Source organism: Aethalodelphis obliquidens, unplaced genomic scaffold (genome assembly GCF_003676395.1).
Source record: "Aethalodelphis obliquidens isolate GAN/ISIS:26980383/991018 unplaced genomic scaffold, ASM367639v1 scaffold6, whole genome shotgun sequence".
In the NCBI taxonomy this organism is placed as follows: Eukaryota; Metazoa; Chordata; class Mammalia; order Artiodactyla; family Delphinidae; genus Aethalodelphis; species Aethalodelphis obliquidens.
The window spans coordinates 62,741,083-62,757,947 of NW_020837950.1; the positions used below are offsets into that span (position 1 = coordinate 62,741,083).

General features: G+C 44.6%; 1 protein-coding gene across 8 annotated transcripts in view; it reads left to right on the forward strand.

The window, feature by feature from the left end:
• JADE1 (jade family PHD finger 1) overlaps window positions 1-16,865 on the forward strand; it is a 58,944-nt gene that overhangs the window by 1,530 nt on the left and 40,549 nt on the right. The window contains exon 1 of one of the 8 annotated variants that reach the window (XM_027103704.1): window positions 34-134. The exons of 2 other annotated variants lie outside the window; for them this stretch is intronic. Coding sequence is in view for 1 of the 6 variants with exons in the window: in XM_027103699.1 (XP_026959500.1) it covers window positions 1,865-1,883 (19 nt within the window). In the remaining 5 variants the exon portion in view is untranslated. 5 more of the 8 variants (XM_027103703.1, XM_027103701.1, XM_027103699.1 and 2 more) reach the window with 5 other exon arrangements.

A 16,865-nucleotide genomic window follows, 5' to 3' on the forward strand; every position in this document is an offset into this window, starting at 1 on the left:
CGGCGGCGGCGGCGGCGGCGGCGGCGGCAGGACGAGCAGAGAGGCTCAGCCATATTTGATGGTTTTGTTGCTTTGCTTGGGAGTTCTCGGGAGTAATTTAATGCCGAAGGTCGCTGCCTAGTGGAAATAATATAGTACGTCATTAATATGGCGCCAAAAGATTGGGTTCTCGATATGTAGCGAGGAGGGAGGGCACGCAGCCGCCGAGTGCAGCGTTACTATCCCACCAGTAACTTGGGCATTGCCGGGGCGGGGGCCAGAGGAGGAGGAGAGGAGGATGATTTTTGGATCCTGAGAATTGATCTATGTTGGATCAGTAAGTTTTATTATGATTATTTTTCAATTTTGGGGAACTGAAGACTTAGAGCTTTTTCTTCTTTTGGATTTGTGAAGAACATGCGGTTTTCAGGCCAATCATCAATTAAAACGCGTTCAGAAGCAGAAGCCCAGTTTAGTTGGCTTTAGTTTATTAGAATTTTTTAAAAAGCCGAAGTGCATTAGGTTGCATGAAAGTGGAAAGCATAGTAGCAACTTGGTAGACAGATGGCAATGGCAGAACACAGGTCCGTGTACATATATGAATCCAGAGTGTGTGTGACCGTGGTGGTGATGGTGGTGGTGCGGGGGGAAGGGACGACGACTGTATTTGTCCAAACATAGGTGTGTGTGTATAGGTACATCTGTGTAGGGTGGCCGCAGCCTTAGCTCTTGTCACCGCGTCACCACATGTCCAAAATATTCATTGCATCAATTCAAGGGCAGTGAGGGAGGGGTGGTGGTGGGGCGGAGGGACAGTTTGGAAATTAGATTCTTCCAAATTGGTTTTCCAATGATCAGACCTTTTACTTACAGCGAGACTGCCTGTGAAGTGTAAAACCCTTTATCGGTGAAATTAGGAAGGAGTTGCACTGGTAGAGCAAACTACCGATTAACCATGAACTTAAAACGGATTGCAACTTGCAACCTTTGGCACCATCTGCAAATTGTGGAGGTGGTATCGCTAGGTCTTCGCTGCCTGAAATGAACGTGCAGTGTGCACCCCGGGACTGCAAGTTGCAAAGCCTTTCAGTGCACGTGTCTTGTGCCTGCGAGTGTGTATTTGTGAGTTGGGGGCTGTTGTTCGATAGCTAGCAGGCTTTCCGGGTTGTTGGAGCTGGCTTGCAAATGCGGGAGAGGGATGGAATGTGGAATGTTGACCGGGGAACCGAATCCTGTCGGAACGGTCCCATTTGCTGGAGAAATTCGATCCCTTCCACCTCCTTCCCGCTCCCCCCGCCCGCCTGCGGGCTGGAGGCGGGGCCGAGGACGCGGCTGCTGCTCAAAGTGGTGGAGCGCGGCGGCGGGAGGCAGGTGCACGGCACCCGCCAGTGGGGGTGCCTCAACTTCCGCGGGCGTTTAAATAGCAGCCTCTCTCCCCTCCCACCGGTAATAGGTGACCTGGCGGCCGAGGGCGGCGGGGGGAAGGGGACGGGGGATACCCGGGAGCGAGCTTCCGCGGCACGTGGGCAGGTGCTGGGTGGCCCTGGGGCCAACTTTTGTGGCCCGCCTTTGGCGTTGGAGAAGAGGTGGCTCCATGTGGAAATGGGGGCGGGCGGCGGCTGAGGCGCTGCTTTCTCGGCCGCGGCTGGAGCGTCACCTAACGGTCCCAGCAGAGCTGCCGGGCCCGGGGTGGGGGGCTTCGGGGGCGGGGACGCCCGGCCCACCGCGCCCGCGCCGCGGGAACCCCGCACAAAGCCCGAGGCGCGGGGGCGGCCACCGCGCTCCCGCCTGGGGAACTGCCCGAAGCCCGTCGCCGTCCCCGCGCTGATTCCGGCGGGCGGCCGCAGGCGTTTGTTTGTTGGTTCCGCGCCGCCTTCCTCGTCGGATGGCTTCCTGTGACAGAGGTGATACACAGTTTCCAGAACTGTCTGGGGGCGGGAGCGGGCGCCGAGCCCTCTCCTAGCTGCTCGCGGCCGCCGCAGCTCCCGCTCCCGTCTCACAACCGTTTCTTGCCGGCGCGCCCGCCCCAGCCCGAAGGTGCCGCCCGGGAGGGACTCGGGGAGGGGGACGGCGCGGCCGTTTCCAGCGGCGCAAGTGGCTTCTACACGCGAGGGAGCGTTTGATTTGCAACTGGGGCCGAGCGGATTGGTGCAGCTGGCGGCGGCGGGGCGGGAGGAGCGGCGGCGGCGGCGGGGGGGTGGCCACTTTCAAATGGAGAGGGCGGCGGCGGGGACGCCGCTGCGGAGGGAGCGGGGCTTGGTTGCGCCACGAGAAGGTGTCATCACTGCACCGGGGCTAATTCCGGCGGAGGTGCCGGGAGTTACTTTCCCCTCCTCCCGCGCTGTTGTTTCTGTCGCCTTGGGAGGAGGAGGAGGAGAGAGAGAGAGGGAGGGGGCAGCGTCGCCACGCGAAGCCGCGGCCTTGCGCACACCCCGGCGGGCCGCGGGAGCCGCGCGGTGCGTTCTCCGGTGCGGGGCGGCGGCTCAGTTCTCCCCTCCCCGGGATCCCCCTCCCCCTTCCTGGGGTCCTCAGCTTTCTCTCTGCGCAGCCCACCCGCACTCTCCCCCCTCCCACACGGGTTCCGCATCCACGGGTCCTTCGCCCCGGGTGCTCCCTGCCCTGTCGTACACCCTCGCCCCGGCTTCCGCACCCTGGTCTCCCCCTCCCCGGCGCGCGGGGGCGGCCGTAGTCCCGGCACCCGGTGAATGCAGCGTGCAAACAAAAAAGCGGGCGATTTAAACGTGCCTTCGAAACCCGTTAGGAATGCGTCGTCACCCGGAGACCGTTTAAAAGCAGCTTGGGCTGGTTTTCTAGTAACGAGGAGGGAGGCGCCCACCTCGCTTCGGCGGCGAAGGTCTGCCGCCCTCTGTTTACCACAGCCGAGGGGGAATTTAAATTTTCTTTTTGTAAAGTGATAGCTGCAGTTGAATGACTTGAGACGGCTACATTTTTAGGAAATTGCGAGAGAATCTGAAGTTTCCATTAATGGCAATGCTTAGGGGCTTCTTTCCCAAAGGTTTTTATTAGGGAACTATTTTTCCTTTTTAGAAAACCCGCTGCGAAAGGCTAGCTCTCTAGTTACCTACGTGGCTCGAGGCTAATATCTTTCGAAGTTAATGAACTAGTTTTAAGATCCAGAGAAATTATTTCCCTGAAAGCTGATTTAGACAGTGATCCACCAATGGTTGGAGATTACTTTAGTAAGTGGTATTTGACCAGATCACAGCTAATCAAGATTTAATCGCTTTTAGGTGGAGGAAGGAAGCGTTCGGTGTAACTGGACCTTACTTCCACAGACAACACTGTTGATACAATAATGTGTGGTAGTAGAGTGGGCAACACACACTGGAGAGCTAACAGGATGTTCTGTGTGTGACACTCTAGCAGATACCTGGAACTGAGAATTCTTAGTGTCCTTTTGTCCCAAAGGTTTCAGTCTCATCTAATGTCACTTTTAACTCAGATGACTTTCGGATTGTTTGGTTATTTTGCTTTCTTCCTTAAGTTTGTGTATTTTTATATGTGTATTTGATGACTTGGCATTTTCAGCTACGTAAGTGTTACACATCTCCTTTCCTCCTTACACCAGCCAGAGATAAAGGCAGTAGAACTTGAACTTGATTCCATCTTAAGGTCATAGGCTGCTTTTCAAGAAGAAAAGTTGAGTGGGTTGTCACAGATTTTTAACTTTTGACAAGGGTAGGTATATGTTCATTTAGAAAGAAAAAGATCACTACCCCGCCCAAGTTCCTCCTCCATCACTTGACAGGTTTTCAGCCTATAAATTAGTATTTTAGTTTTATATTTCTTACGGAGGTTGAAAGAGTAGCTATAAAGGGAAAATAGTGAGAAATGATGAGTGTGCTGGAGAGACCAGGGAGAGAAACTTTTTTGGAATTTAAGGAAGTGTTGTATTTTAGAAATGAACAATTGCTTAGCCCAGACACTTTGGGGAGAAGGATTAACTAAAAACAGAAACAAAATTTGGAGGACTTGGTGAGAATACAAGCAGATCTCCATGTGTTTCACCTTCATAAATACTGATTTTGGACTTCAAGGAGCCCTTAGTGGCTTAAAGTATTATTACAGAAGTGGTGTTACGTGTACATTGTTGAAAATTAGAGAAGCAACTATAAAAACACATTCCTACCACCTAGAAATCAGCATTGTATCGTTTTCCAGATAATTGTGTATATGTTTGTATGTATGTTTTAATCGGAATGAGTCATACTGGCTCTACAGTTGTGTAGGGAGTTTTTGCTTTTTGGTGTCCCCCCCCCCCCCCCCCCCCCCCCCGTTAGCAGGCTTGTCTCTTATTGGGAGATATTCAGATTTCCTCACTCGGCCCTGAAATATAACACAGCAGCTTTGTCTAAAACGCTGTCCAGTCAGAGACCATTTATTACATCTGGTTATTTCCCGTAAGTAAGTTTTAGTCTGTGTAGTAACTTTGACAGAACCTCTGGCATTGAGGAGGCATGCCTTTGGAATCAATCATGACTGGATTTGAAAGAGTTGGAATTAAACTAGCATTTTATTGTAATTTGGAAGTCTTCAATTTGGAGATTATTTGTTTGAAAACTACTTTAAAGACATTTGCGTGATGTTTTTATCCACAGACTTGCTGGAAAAAGAATTATCACCTGTTTGTGTTCCAGTACTGAGGTGGTTAGAACAGCAAACATCAAGATATACCCTGAGAAAACCATAATTCAAAAAGAGTCACGTACCAAAATGTTCATTGCAGCTCTATTTACAATAGCCAGGACACGGAAGCAACCTAAGTGTCCATCGACAGATGAGTGGATAAAGATGTGGCACATATATACATTGGAATATTACTCAGCCATAAAAAGAAGCGAAATTGAGCTATTTGTAATGAGGTGGGTAGACCTAGAGTCTGTCATACAGAGTGAAGTAAGTCAGAGAAAAACAAATACCGTATGCTAACATATATATATGGAATTTAAGAAAAAAAATGTCATGAAGAACCTAGGGGTAAGACAGGAATAAAGACACAGACCTACTAGAGAATGGACTTGAGGATATGGGGAGGGGGAAGGGTAAGCTGTGACAAAGCGAGAGAGAGGCATGGACATATATACACTACCAAATGTAAAATGGGAAACAGCCGCATAGCACAGGGAGATCAGCTTGGTGCTTTGTGACTACCTAGAGGGGTGGGATAGGGAGGGTGGGAGGGAGGGAGACGCAAGAGGGAAGAGATATGGGAACATGTATATGTATAACTGATTCACTTTGTTATAAAGCAGAAACTAACACACCATTGTAAAGCAATTATACTCCAATAAAGATGTTAAAAAAAAAGACATCAGGCACTGACCAAATACAAGTCAGGAGTTGAGGAGGAGACGTAAGAATGTCATGGTTCTGTTTGCTTTCCTTCCTTTCTGTTGGGGAAGCTCTTTCCTCATTTAGTGATGCGGGGCATCTGTTGCAGTCTTAATGGTCTGTCAGAATTTGCATTATAAACCCAGTTTTCCCACATGGTTAATAACAGTAAGACATCCTCTGGAGGAAAATATGACATCTTAGCCAATATCTTGCTTTTTATTTGGATTGGAATTAAAAATTGTTCAAACAGTGGGAGTTATACCGGTTAAATTTTTTCCTCCCCTCCTTGTGCAAGCCTGTGATAGCTAGAACTGTCACCATGTTTAACGATACCTTAAAAAAAGAATTTATTTTTTTCAAATGAAGGCTGGCTTTGCTTGGAATTGTTAGTTTCTTAGGTGTCAGAAGCCTGGTAGGAACCTTAATTGGGAAAGTTTTAGTTCCTGAGACAGTAAGTTGTTTCCTTGAACGTTCTAGTGTTCAGTCTATTTTGTCTCTTTTCAAGACCTGGCAGCACTTTATTTGGTTATGAATTAAAATTTGGACAGTTAATATGTTTATTATTTGTAGTATATGATATTTCAAAAAGTTGAGACTTAATTGAAACAGAGTCTTGCCATTTGCCTGGTGTACTTATACGACAATATTGTTCTGTGATTGTGAGGGGCATATATTTTGATGTTTTCACGGTTGGTGGGCTCTGATGGAATAAGTTAACTCTGCATTCCTAACAAATGGAAGAGTGGCCTTGGAGGGCCTTTTTACCTTTGAGTTGGAAGTGGCATCTTGTCTTTAAGTTTAGCTAGGGTTAACTGTCATGGAGCAGAGAGAAAATCTAGTCTAAGAGGATATTATTGATCCTGACTCCGGCCATGTTATTGTGGCCTGGCCTTATCTAGCCTAGACCTTGAATGATTATTAAGGATGTCTTCCTCACCTGAAAGCAACAAAAATAGATTGCCAGAAATGGAATGGAAAGCCTGGTCTCTGGGGAAGAGACTGGGTATTTCCACTTTTGAGTCCTTTATTAACTCTAGAGCAGTGGTGTATTATGTGTGCCTAACACATGTTCAAGTACCAGGCTTTTGATGAATATTCTAAAACACGTCAGATATTAACTTTTTGCTTTTGGTTCTTCAGGTAGAGTTAAGACATAATAAGGTGACTGAGGACAGTTGAAGTAAGTTCATTTTTAAAACTTCAGGTTCTTTTGGGCTTATTTGCTGAAGGAATTAATCCACAGTTTTCTCTTGGTTTGAAAGCTCTTCCAATTGGCAGTAATATATACTTTTTAATATTGAGCATTTAATGTTTGCACAGGAGGTTTTAATTTGAAAATTCATGACAGCTGCTAAGACAGTTTCTAAGCAGTTAAGTGAAGGTTTCATGGCTGAGGGTCCAAACTGAAGAATAAAAGAGCATTTTTTTTTTTCTTTTACTCCTTACTCCAGGGTAAGTAAGCAGCAAGCATTGGCAAGGTTAACAAGTTGCTGGAGTTTGAGCTACCTGGTTCGCATTTGTTTAGCACAAAGTACACATAACATGGTTTAAGGTTTTTCTTAATGACTCATGGTCATTTTTATAAGCATCAGTTATTTCAGTGTTGAAATAAAATGATGCACTTAAAGATGTGTAGGCTGAGTTCTGGTGGCTTGTAACTTTTTTAAGGTCAAGGACACTTGAGTTCCAAAACCTGTGGAATCTCTCCCACAGAAAAAGTGAGTTGCACCGAAATTTGCATGTCATTTCAGGGTTTGGATGAATACCTTTAAGTGCGTCCTGGGATTTCAGTTTAGCATTTAAATTCTGGTGACTTCTTTTTTTGATTTCTCTCTGATCCTTTTACATCCCTGTTAACCATGTATTGTAGTTAAAATGCCTGTCTAGAACAGTCATTTTTCTGCTTATTGGTCACTGGCTTGAAAATCAGATAAGCATGTTAGAAGTTTTTATAACTTAGTGTACATTGGCCCCAAGTAGGAGCCTCAGGGGTTTTCCTTTGAGAAAAATTCATGGGTTTCTTGGCCTTTATTTAAGTTGTTTAGAGCACCACCACCCCGCCCCTCCCTCTCACCCCCTTACTGCCAGTCTATTGATTTATAGCAGGAATCAGTAAACTTTTTTAGTAAAGGGCCAGATAGCAAATATTTTAGGCTCTGTGGGCCTGACGTCTCTATTACAGCTGTTCAATTCTGCCATTGTTGCGAAAGCAATCGGTGGACAAGAGGTAAATGAATGAACGTGGTGTCTCCCAATAAAACTTTATTTACAGACAGTGAAGTTTGAATTTGGTATAATTTTCAGGTGTTCTGAAATGTTCTTTTGATGCCCTCTCCCCAAACCATTTAAATATGTAAAAAACATTCTTAGCTCAGGGGCTGGACAAAAACAGGCTATGGACCCCTGATTTATAGTCATGCAGCCTTACTATACTATATGTACTTATAGTATATACCTGTAGTATAGTATAGTGATAACAGCATCACCTAGTCACCAGATTGTCTCTGCTGGGGCTGAATTCCCTTTCTGATAGGAATCTGAAATAGCAAGTTGAAATCAGAAGTTTGTTTGATAAATATGAAGGGAGTTGGCTAGTCTGAGGGCTGTGGCTCTTAACTTTTTGATTCCTAGATCCCCTTTGAGGATAGGATGTGTAATACAGGACCCTGTGTACCTAGGAAAGCACAGCTAGGGAGTCACACCCTCCAAGGGGACCAGGCCAAGAAGGGTATACATTTATAACCTGGGGATATACATTATAACCTGGGGATATATCCAGAGGGAGATACATCCAGAGGAAGATAACCTCTCTCCAAGTAGGGTGTATGTGTCACCGATCAGAAGTTAATGCCAGCTGCTCAGAGGACTCCTACCCCTGTGATAGTGTCCAGGGAACTACTGGCACACTCTCTTTCCGGCTCTACCTTTTGTAGGCTCCACCAAGCAAAATGGCATTTGCAACCATATTCACATCAGCTTCCAGGAAACCGTGTTTTCAAGTTCCAAGTTAACAGACTGTTACTTAGTACATTTTAGTTGTCGGCTCCCTGGTAACATGTAGTCCATGGCCTTAATCTTTGAGATGACCTCTTTCTAAATCGCAGGAGGTGTCCAGGAGCGGGAAGCCTGTGGTTCAGGCGCTGGGAGGAGGGTGGATGGCACAGGAGGGCCACCCATCTCGGGAACTGGTCTTTGGTTCAGCCACTGGCTTCACCCTAGACCTACCTACCTGTGTGTCCCCGCTCACGCTGCTTAACCTCGCCAGCGTTTATTTATGTACTTGTCTTTTTAAAGTCGGGCCAGGTAAATGATCTCTAAAATGTTTTCTAGTGCCGCAATTATGATTTTATGGGTTTCTTTGGGGAGGGTTTCCTGTAGACACAATCCATGAAAAGGGTGAGACTCTTCAGCTTTCGCCTCAGAGAATAATACTTTCCAGACCTTGTTGGTAGGCTTTGAGACTGTCTTATGTTTCCATGACCATAATAACGAAACTTGTACAATTGTGATGAAATGTTTGTTTTCATACGTAATTCAGATGGTGTGTAAATGCAGTTTTAAGTGTGCCGTCTTGGTCTCCTAATGTACAACACTGGGAGTCTGAGTTTTTTTTTAAAACAGTACTTTAAAAATTTTTGGTGACTTAACATTGTTAGTGGTAACTGATAGTTTCTGACAACCGGCTATAATCAGGGAACAAAGTTCCTCAAAACAGCTGCATTTCAATCTGTGCACAATGTAATTGTCATTAACTGGTTGAGTCTGGTTTCTGCAGAAGCTGCTTTGTATATCCTGTATAAGAACATCTGGTTTGAGCATTTAAAAATCTTTTAAAATTACGCTTTATCACTTGGCATTTATTGGCTTATTCTTCCAAGGGTAGAATAAGGGGTTGTAGACTCCTTTCCATCCTTATCCTTACCTTGATTCATTCAGAATTATCTCCTGCTAGCTAAGTTACACTTAGTTTTTTCTAAAGTGTTATTCTTCAGTGAAGTTTTAGAGTCTGATCTGAAGATGTGCTTGTGTGTGTGTTATAAATTAGAATTTGGTTCAGAGATCCCAAGAATCTATTCTGAAGAGTTTGGTCTTAGTTTTTTCTGGTAAATTGTCAAAAGAAAAGTGTGAAAAGAGGACCTATAGGGCAAATAGGCTTTGTTTTTCATTTGAATTCTGACTAATAGCAATGTGTTAAGGAGGATTCTGAAGTCATGCCTGGGTTTGCGGTGGGGGTGGGGGAGGGGGGGTGGAGAGTGACCTAATTTATTAACCATGCCTGCCTGCAATGGGTAGAGGAAATGGTGTGTTTGGTAACCATCTCTGGAATGTAGCTTTTTTTTTTTTTTTTTCACTTTTTTTTCCGAAATAGTACTGCTCTTAAAGTGAATAGGAAGTTGAGTATTTATTCTTTAAAGGTAGTTTAAACCCTAGTTTTCCTGTCTGGCTTAGTTTTTCTAATTGCATATGTTTTTAGTGACCTGCTACTGGTGCTGGATATTCTTATGTTTTGAAACCTTTACTTTTGAAGTAAATAGTGAATGAGTGATAGTAGCATTTTACGGCACTATCCTGTTACCTTTTCTATTTCTTCGTCCTGTGCTATTTTATCAGGTATTTTGAAACAAGACAAGCCTTTGATACCACATCTCGGGAAGGAGGTGGAATGTATATAGTTTATTGATGGTTGCTCATTTTAGGCTGGTGCCTGCCAGGGGCCAAGAAGTTGTGTTCCCAGCGTCTTCTATAATGTGAGGAGCAGGGAAGAAAGGTTTGGGGTTTTAAATCTTTACTATTATAAATAGCGTAGTACAGGATCATGGTAAAAAATTAACAACATGTAAAAGGTCATAAAGGGAGGTAAAAGTTCCCAACCTATTCTGTTTGCAACACTTCAGTCACATTTCTCAGAGATAAACACTATTAACCTTAATGTTCTTCCAGAAATTTTCCCTGAGTATGCAAGCATTTGGTGTATATATTCTCTTCTCTCCTCTTTTATATGTAAATGGACTGATATTTCATCCCCCGCCCCCCGCCCACAGTTTGCTGGTGTTTCTTGATATGTCTTTGGGATCTTCCATATCTGAGCATATAGATCTAACAGGAAGGAATTTGGGGTAGATGGAAATAGGGATAGAAGCTCAGGATTGGAGGCCAACGTGCTTGATTGCTTTTATTGTTTGGGGTGAATTCATTTACTCTCATGTAAAGAGAAGTTAAAAAAGATACAAATACAAGTGATTGGAGTGTTTTGTCATAACTGCTCTTTAGGTACTGACTCTAATTGAGTCATCAATTACAGAGACCTGGGAAGGGTTTAATAGATTGTTCTAGGACTCATAAGCAGAGATTGGATTATTTATAAATTGCCAAATGGGAGCTGCCTAATTCATTCAGAACCACTCTTACTTATAAATTCCTTAAAATCTTGAAAAATTGTTTTATTAACTTTTAAAGTCTGAGTTTAAAAATAATTTATAAAGAATTTATGGTGAGCTAATATGTTGTAGCACTTGGACTTTATTAGTAACATTCATAGGAGTAAATTTTGCAGTTAAGGTTATCTGGTCAGTTCTTAAAATCTTTTCTTTTGGGAGAGGTGGTTGATTATTGCTAATATAAACTCTTTTCTGCTGAATATTTTCAAGTATGATGTCTTTGCAAAGGCTCTATAATAGCTTGGGCAGCATTTCTTTTTTATAAATTTATTTTTTGGCTGCGTTGGGTCTTCATTGCTGCACGTGGGCTTTCTCTAGTTGTGGCGAACGGGGGCTACTCTTCGTTGCGGTGTGCGGGCTTCTCGTGGCGGTGGCTTCTCTTGTTGCGGAGCACGGGCTCTAGGCGCACAGGCTTCAGTAGTTGTGGCTCAAGAGCTCAGTACTTGTGGCTCGTGGGCTCTAGAGCGCAGGCTCAATAGTTGTGGCGCACGGGCTTAGTTGCCCTGTGGCATGTGGGGTCTTCCTGGACCAGGGCTCGTACCCGTGTCCCCTGCATTGGCAGGTGGCTTCTTCACCACTGCGCCACCGGGGAAGCCCCCTTTAAACACATCTTGATGTACGACATTATAAAGGACACATTTTTAAAAGTTCCGTTTTTCTGGGTTGAAATATTTAGACACGGTTAAAACTTTAACATTTAATATCTAAGCAGTTTGTCAGTTAAGTCAAATCTGTGACTATCTTTTTGACCAGATATAACCCTTTGGTTAAAGTGAGAAATCTGGGTTTGAGTTACAGTCACACTAGTATTTTTACGCTCTGAGCATATGAATTAGATAGTGTTGTCAATTTGAAAACTTACTATCTAGGCGATTAATGTTTGCTTTAAAAACTGAGGTAAGAAACCAGCTGGATTTCCTTCACATTCATTTAGGGATAGGAGATTACTGTGAAGTATAGGTCATTATTATATTTGGGTATTTTGTTGCCTTTGGTACTGTATACTTCATAGAAGACAAAAAGAAAGAAGACATATTAAGGAAGTGTAAATCATTTTTTATGGGGGAGGTAATAGTCTATGACCAATAACTCAGCAATAAAATTATCAGTTGCATAGTGTTTAGAAATAATATTTGAGTTGTGTGAACTTAGCAAACAGAACTAGCTCATTAGAAAATACCTTTATCTTTATGTAAGACTACTTGGTGTCTGAAAATACATTCTTTAAAGTACATTTTTATATTATACATTTTCTAAATACATTTTAAAATGTAGTACATTTAAGTATTAGATCATTAACTTTGACAGAGAATGGAAGGGCACCTATAAATTTGAAAATAAAGTAGTGGAACTTACTCCAGTGAAAGGTCATTTAGATATTAAAGTGAAGCATTTTAAATTCCATAAAGCTGAGTGAACATAGGATACAGTTTATGTACAGGAACTCATTCATTCATCCTATAGGTTATTTTAACACATAGCTAATCCAATACATTGCATTAGGTAATACATAGAGAAGTAGTATGTAGAGGTCTTTAATTGAACTTTAATTGAATTGAAGTTCTAGAACTTCTTGAGAGTGAAATAAATAAGAATGAAAACAGAGTGGACAAAACTGATACTCTGAAGGAAAAAAACAGCCTTTCTGCATATAAACCATAAGATAATTAAAACCACTAGGGTGTAGTCCTTATTGTAGCTGTAGAGTTTATGGCCTGATAAATGGTCCCTGTTCCACCACAGAGAGTAATTCTAGTGACTGGACAGTTTGTTTTCCTCACAGCTGTCTTCTTCCCAGGAGTAGCGTTGAACAGACATCCTCAGATTCTTAATCATCTTACTCCTTTGTAAAAGCTCTTCTCTCTTTGTCCTCCAGGCCACTTCCCGTTCTTTCTTAGCTGGAGTCACATGCCAGTCCTGCCTCCCTGGTGCCACACCCAGGTCACTGAACTTGCTCCCTTACAAATTCCTGAACCACTTGGGGATGGGTTCCTTCAGCTGATGGCTGCTCTTAACTTAGGGCCTGCTGACTCCCCCCGCCCGAATTTTAGTCTGAGGAAACTTACATTTGAAGGTTTTGAGGTACCTTGCCGTCTCACATACATAGCCCATGTCCCACTATGATCCATGCATCCTGTAACCTTTATAGTAGGTATCACACTGAGGCTACTTATCTGCTTGCTTACTGTGTCTCCCTGTGGGCCATTCCGTATCTTGTTCACCATATTTCTGGCATCTAACTTGATACAATTGTAATTGAATTAATATATTAGCTAATCCACTACATTTTGACCCCTGCGACAGAAGAGGCTGCAGGAGAGTGATCTGCATGTAGGATGTTACCTGTGCTTCCTGAGGAGATGGTGCTCTGAGCAGCTGCCACTCGTGCCTGGTTGTCTTGGCATGTCCCTCCGTGCTGCCAAAGGATTGTCGCTTCACTGATGCAGCCAGGGTCTTTGGCCAGTGACTTCCTCTTACTTGGTCTTTCCAGGCAATGTTCTGATTATAATCAGGCTTCCTAGGTAATCTTTTGCTTTTTGGGCAAAGTCCCAAATGCCCAATAATTAGTGTTTTGTCTGCCTAGCTGTTATGCTCCTCATGGCAAATGGACACTCCGGGCTCCTATAAATTGCATCACTTTGAGCCAGTTTTGATGAAATCAGACAGGATGTCAGGACAAGCCCTATTGAGGACTGGACCCAGAGGGCTGGGGGTATCTGTTGTAGCTGCCCTTTGAAGTCTTGTTTTGCTCAAGACCTCTCTCTGTGATGTCTTTATTTCACATTTAATTCGAGAGAATCTCTTTTCTGGAACTTACTATAACTTTTTAGAGACACGTATATAGAACATTTAAGTGATAATGCAAGGCAAGGCAGGAGTTGATTGGCTGTTAAAGAAAATAGTACATTAAAAAGTAGGGTGAAAAAGTTCTAAAAGAAGCAAAAATGTGAAATGAGTGGTATAGAATGTAAATGCTTTTAATTGGAATGGTTGACAGGGTACTTAGTGACTTTGAGCTGTGCCCTGGAGAAGAGGTGGGATTGGGATGGATGGGGGTGGGGGAGGAAAGGGCCAAAGGACCACCATCAGCAGAGACTGAGGATGGAAAGAAGAGGTGTTTTCAAGGATAGAAGCCAGGCAAACTGGTTACAGGGGCTTGTTAGGAGAGATGTTTGGGTAGAGCAGGGAGGGGCCAGGTGGTGGAAAACCTCTGAGTTTCTGGCTGGACCCATTTGCAGTGTGGAACGGAGGGGGAGATCGGCATAGGGAACAGCTCGATGAGGTCACCTCGTAGGATGGTTTAATTTGTTGTAACAATTGGAAGGGGTAAAAAATTGTGGGCATGGAGAACGGAAGGGAGGTGCCTAAAGTGACCTTCGGTGTAGGCTGAAGACCTCGTGGGGCAGTAGGGGGGCGGGAAAGGGTCATACGTTATGAAATGACAAGCCTTGGCAATTGAATAGAAAGGTAAGAAGAGATGAATATTAGTAAATAAATGAGCAAATAGCAAGATTCTGAGTGTGAAGTTGCTGCACAGAGGAATATGCTAGGTTATATGTATGTTAAGTATTACAGCGTTTTGCCCCAAATGTGCTGCTTCTTGTTGTTACCTCCCCTTTGCTCTTCAGGACTCTGGCTCAGAATCTTTCCGACTCAGTCACGCTGTGTTTCTGTAGAGCCTTGTGTTTACCACTGTCGAGCATTAAGCATATTGAATTCCTGTGGACTTGTCTGTCTTCTCTGCTAGACCAGGAACTCCATAAGATCAGGGATAGTCATTTTGCTTCAGCGCCTCCTAATATATTAGGTATTCAAATGTTTGTGGGATGCATTATATATGCAGTTATATTTTCTTGCTGCTTTCTCTGGAGTGTTGCAAGTAGCCCTTTTAATTGATTATTACTGATCCTACTACCACCTAGATAATAATCAGTGATTGCCCTAAATGATGCTAAGGGCCCTCTGCTTTCTCTCACTGGCTTTCTTTGGACAGATGTTTGCAGCATGCAGCCGCTGTAGTGTCTGTCTTAAAGATAGTCACGTGTGTGTACTTGGATTTCTTGGTGGAGTAAGTAACCCCAGGTGAGGTACATCAGGCTGATGTCAAGGATTAAGTACGTTAGAGCCCCAGAGGAGGCGATTCTGGCGTGCGCTCACCCCGTTGCTGTACCAGGTTCCCTGGAGAAGTACAGCACAGCATTCTCAACCTTCTTCACTCAAGATCTTTTAGGGCTGGTGAAAACGGAATTTATTAGAACAAAAGTACTATTTTTACTCTTCTTGCGTAATTTTGCATGAGAGTATGTATGTGTGTTTAGGAACATCATTCTATTTTGGTCAATGCTTGCATTCTGCATACAGTGACTGAAGCGCGTGCTTTCTCTGGGAAACTGTGGAAAGCTAGCAGGAAAACATTTTGATTTTAAAAGATTCTCCGTTTTCCAAACTCTTCCCTTTAGGTAAATGTTAGCTGTCCAAGTCAATGAAGCTGTGACCAGCGTTTGTTGCCTCATTTCCAGCTGGGGACCGCTCGTGCGCTTTCTCAGCCTCTTACCTTCTCACAGTTCTTACACCCGCTCCTCAGGTGGGAACTGCATTCTTCTTGCCCTGCTGCTTCACGCTGTTACTTTTAAGGAATTCCTCTTCTGGTAGCACCTTCCTTTTCTTTTCTTCTTGTTGTAAAGCTCTCTTGTAACGTAGGCCCTAGGGAGCTGAGGCTGAAGCTGTTGCTGGGAACGAGTGGTCTTCGCCTTTCCGTCCCCTCCTTGTACGTCCTGACAGGTCCGGAGTGGGAGCAGGGGTGCCTTCCAGGAGGCTGGAGGAGGGTTCAGCTGTCAGCAGTTGGTGTTTTGGCACATGGTGACAGGGCGGGGAAGATAATCTGTTTCAAGAGGGGAGGGGGCCACGGGAGTGTGTTGTCTGGGGAAGTTTTTCCGGGGGTGGGCCTGCCCCAGGCCGAGTTGTAGGTTGCTGGGTGTCAGAGTTAGGGGTGAACGGGGCTCTGCAGCAAAGCCGGGGAGGGGCAGTGAGGGTGGACTTTAGGACTGTGACCCCGCCCATGACCTGAGTGAGGACTCACGTCCCGGGCTTCCTTGTGGAAGTTCTTTTAATGGTTTTGGAAGGATCATTTGGTAAAAACACACAAACTTTAACGGGTGAGTGTCTCATAAAGAAAGTATAAAATAGAGATGAGGAGCCTGCATATTTGAGAGCATCATACAGGTCTGTTTTGTAGGTGGGAGCAGACTGCAAAATGGGGTGCTTTCTGCCTTCTTGACTTCAGCTTTACAGCTCCACTTAGAGTGGACCTTTGGGTTTTTAATTTCCGACTTGTTGTAGAACAGTTTCTGTCTTGTTTCGAGCACGGTGGTTCTCCACATTGTTTTTCCACACCATTCCTGCGTGCCACACTCTTAGAAGCTCATCGCATTGTAATGCTGTGATTCCCAATGAGGGAGAGGTTGGGATATACTTTTTTGAGGGGCTGGATGGGTAGGGAATGGATGACCAACCATACTTTGACTTGGAAAGCCCTCCTCCCTCATTGGGAGTCACCGCTCTGGCAGTAAGATCAGGGCCCTAAAGATGTCGAGGTGATCAGTAGTTTTAGTTTGGAAGAGCTTTTCGGATTTGTTTGGAAAGCTGCCCTGTGTGAATATAACCTCGAGTTCACCTGTGTAAGTTCAGTGACTGGCCGTTCAATCTCGGTGCACTGCCCTCTTTCCTGAATGCAGTCTTTCTCTCTTCTGTGGTGCTGGAGGCCTGTTACCACCTGGCAGGCGTTGGCAAGGTGGGCTGGGTGTCTGCACGAACTGCTTTCTTAGTTTGGCTAAGTTAGGTTGGACAAGGCCTGTAAGGAGTTGGGGTGAAGGGTAGTGAAATTGGATTTGCAATTAGAAGTTCCCTGCTCACAATGTGACCTTGGGTAAGTGGCCGCTTTAGCCTGAGTTTCCTAATGAGTAAAGGGGAGGGGTCTGGATCCCAGTGAATCACTGAGGGGTTGGAGATGACTAGAGGATACCTTTGCATTCCCAGTTGTCCCGTTGGTTTTGTTCCTAGGACTCCAGGTACTCAGCTTTTGGGCTTCTTTTA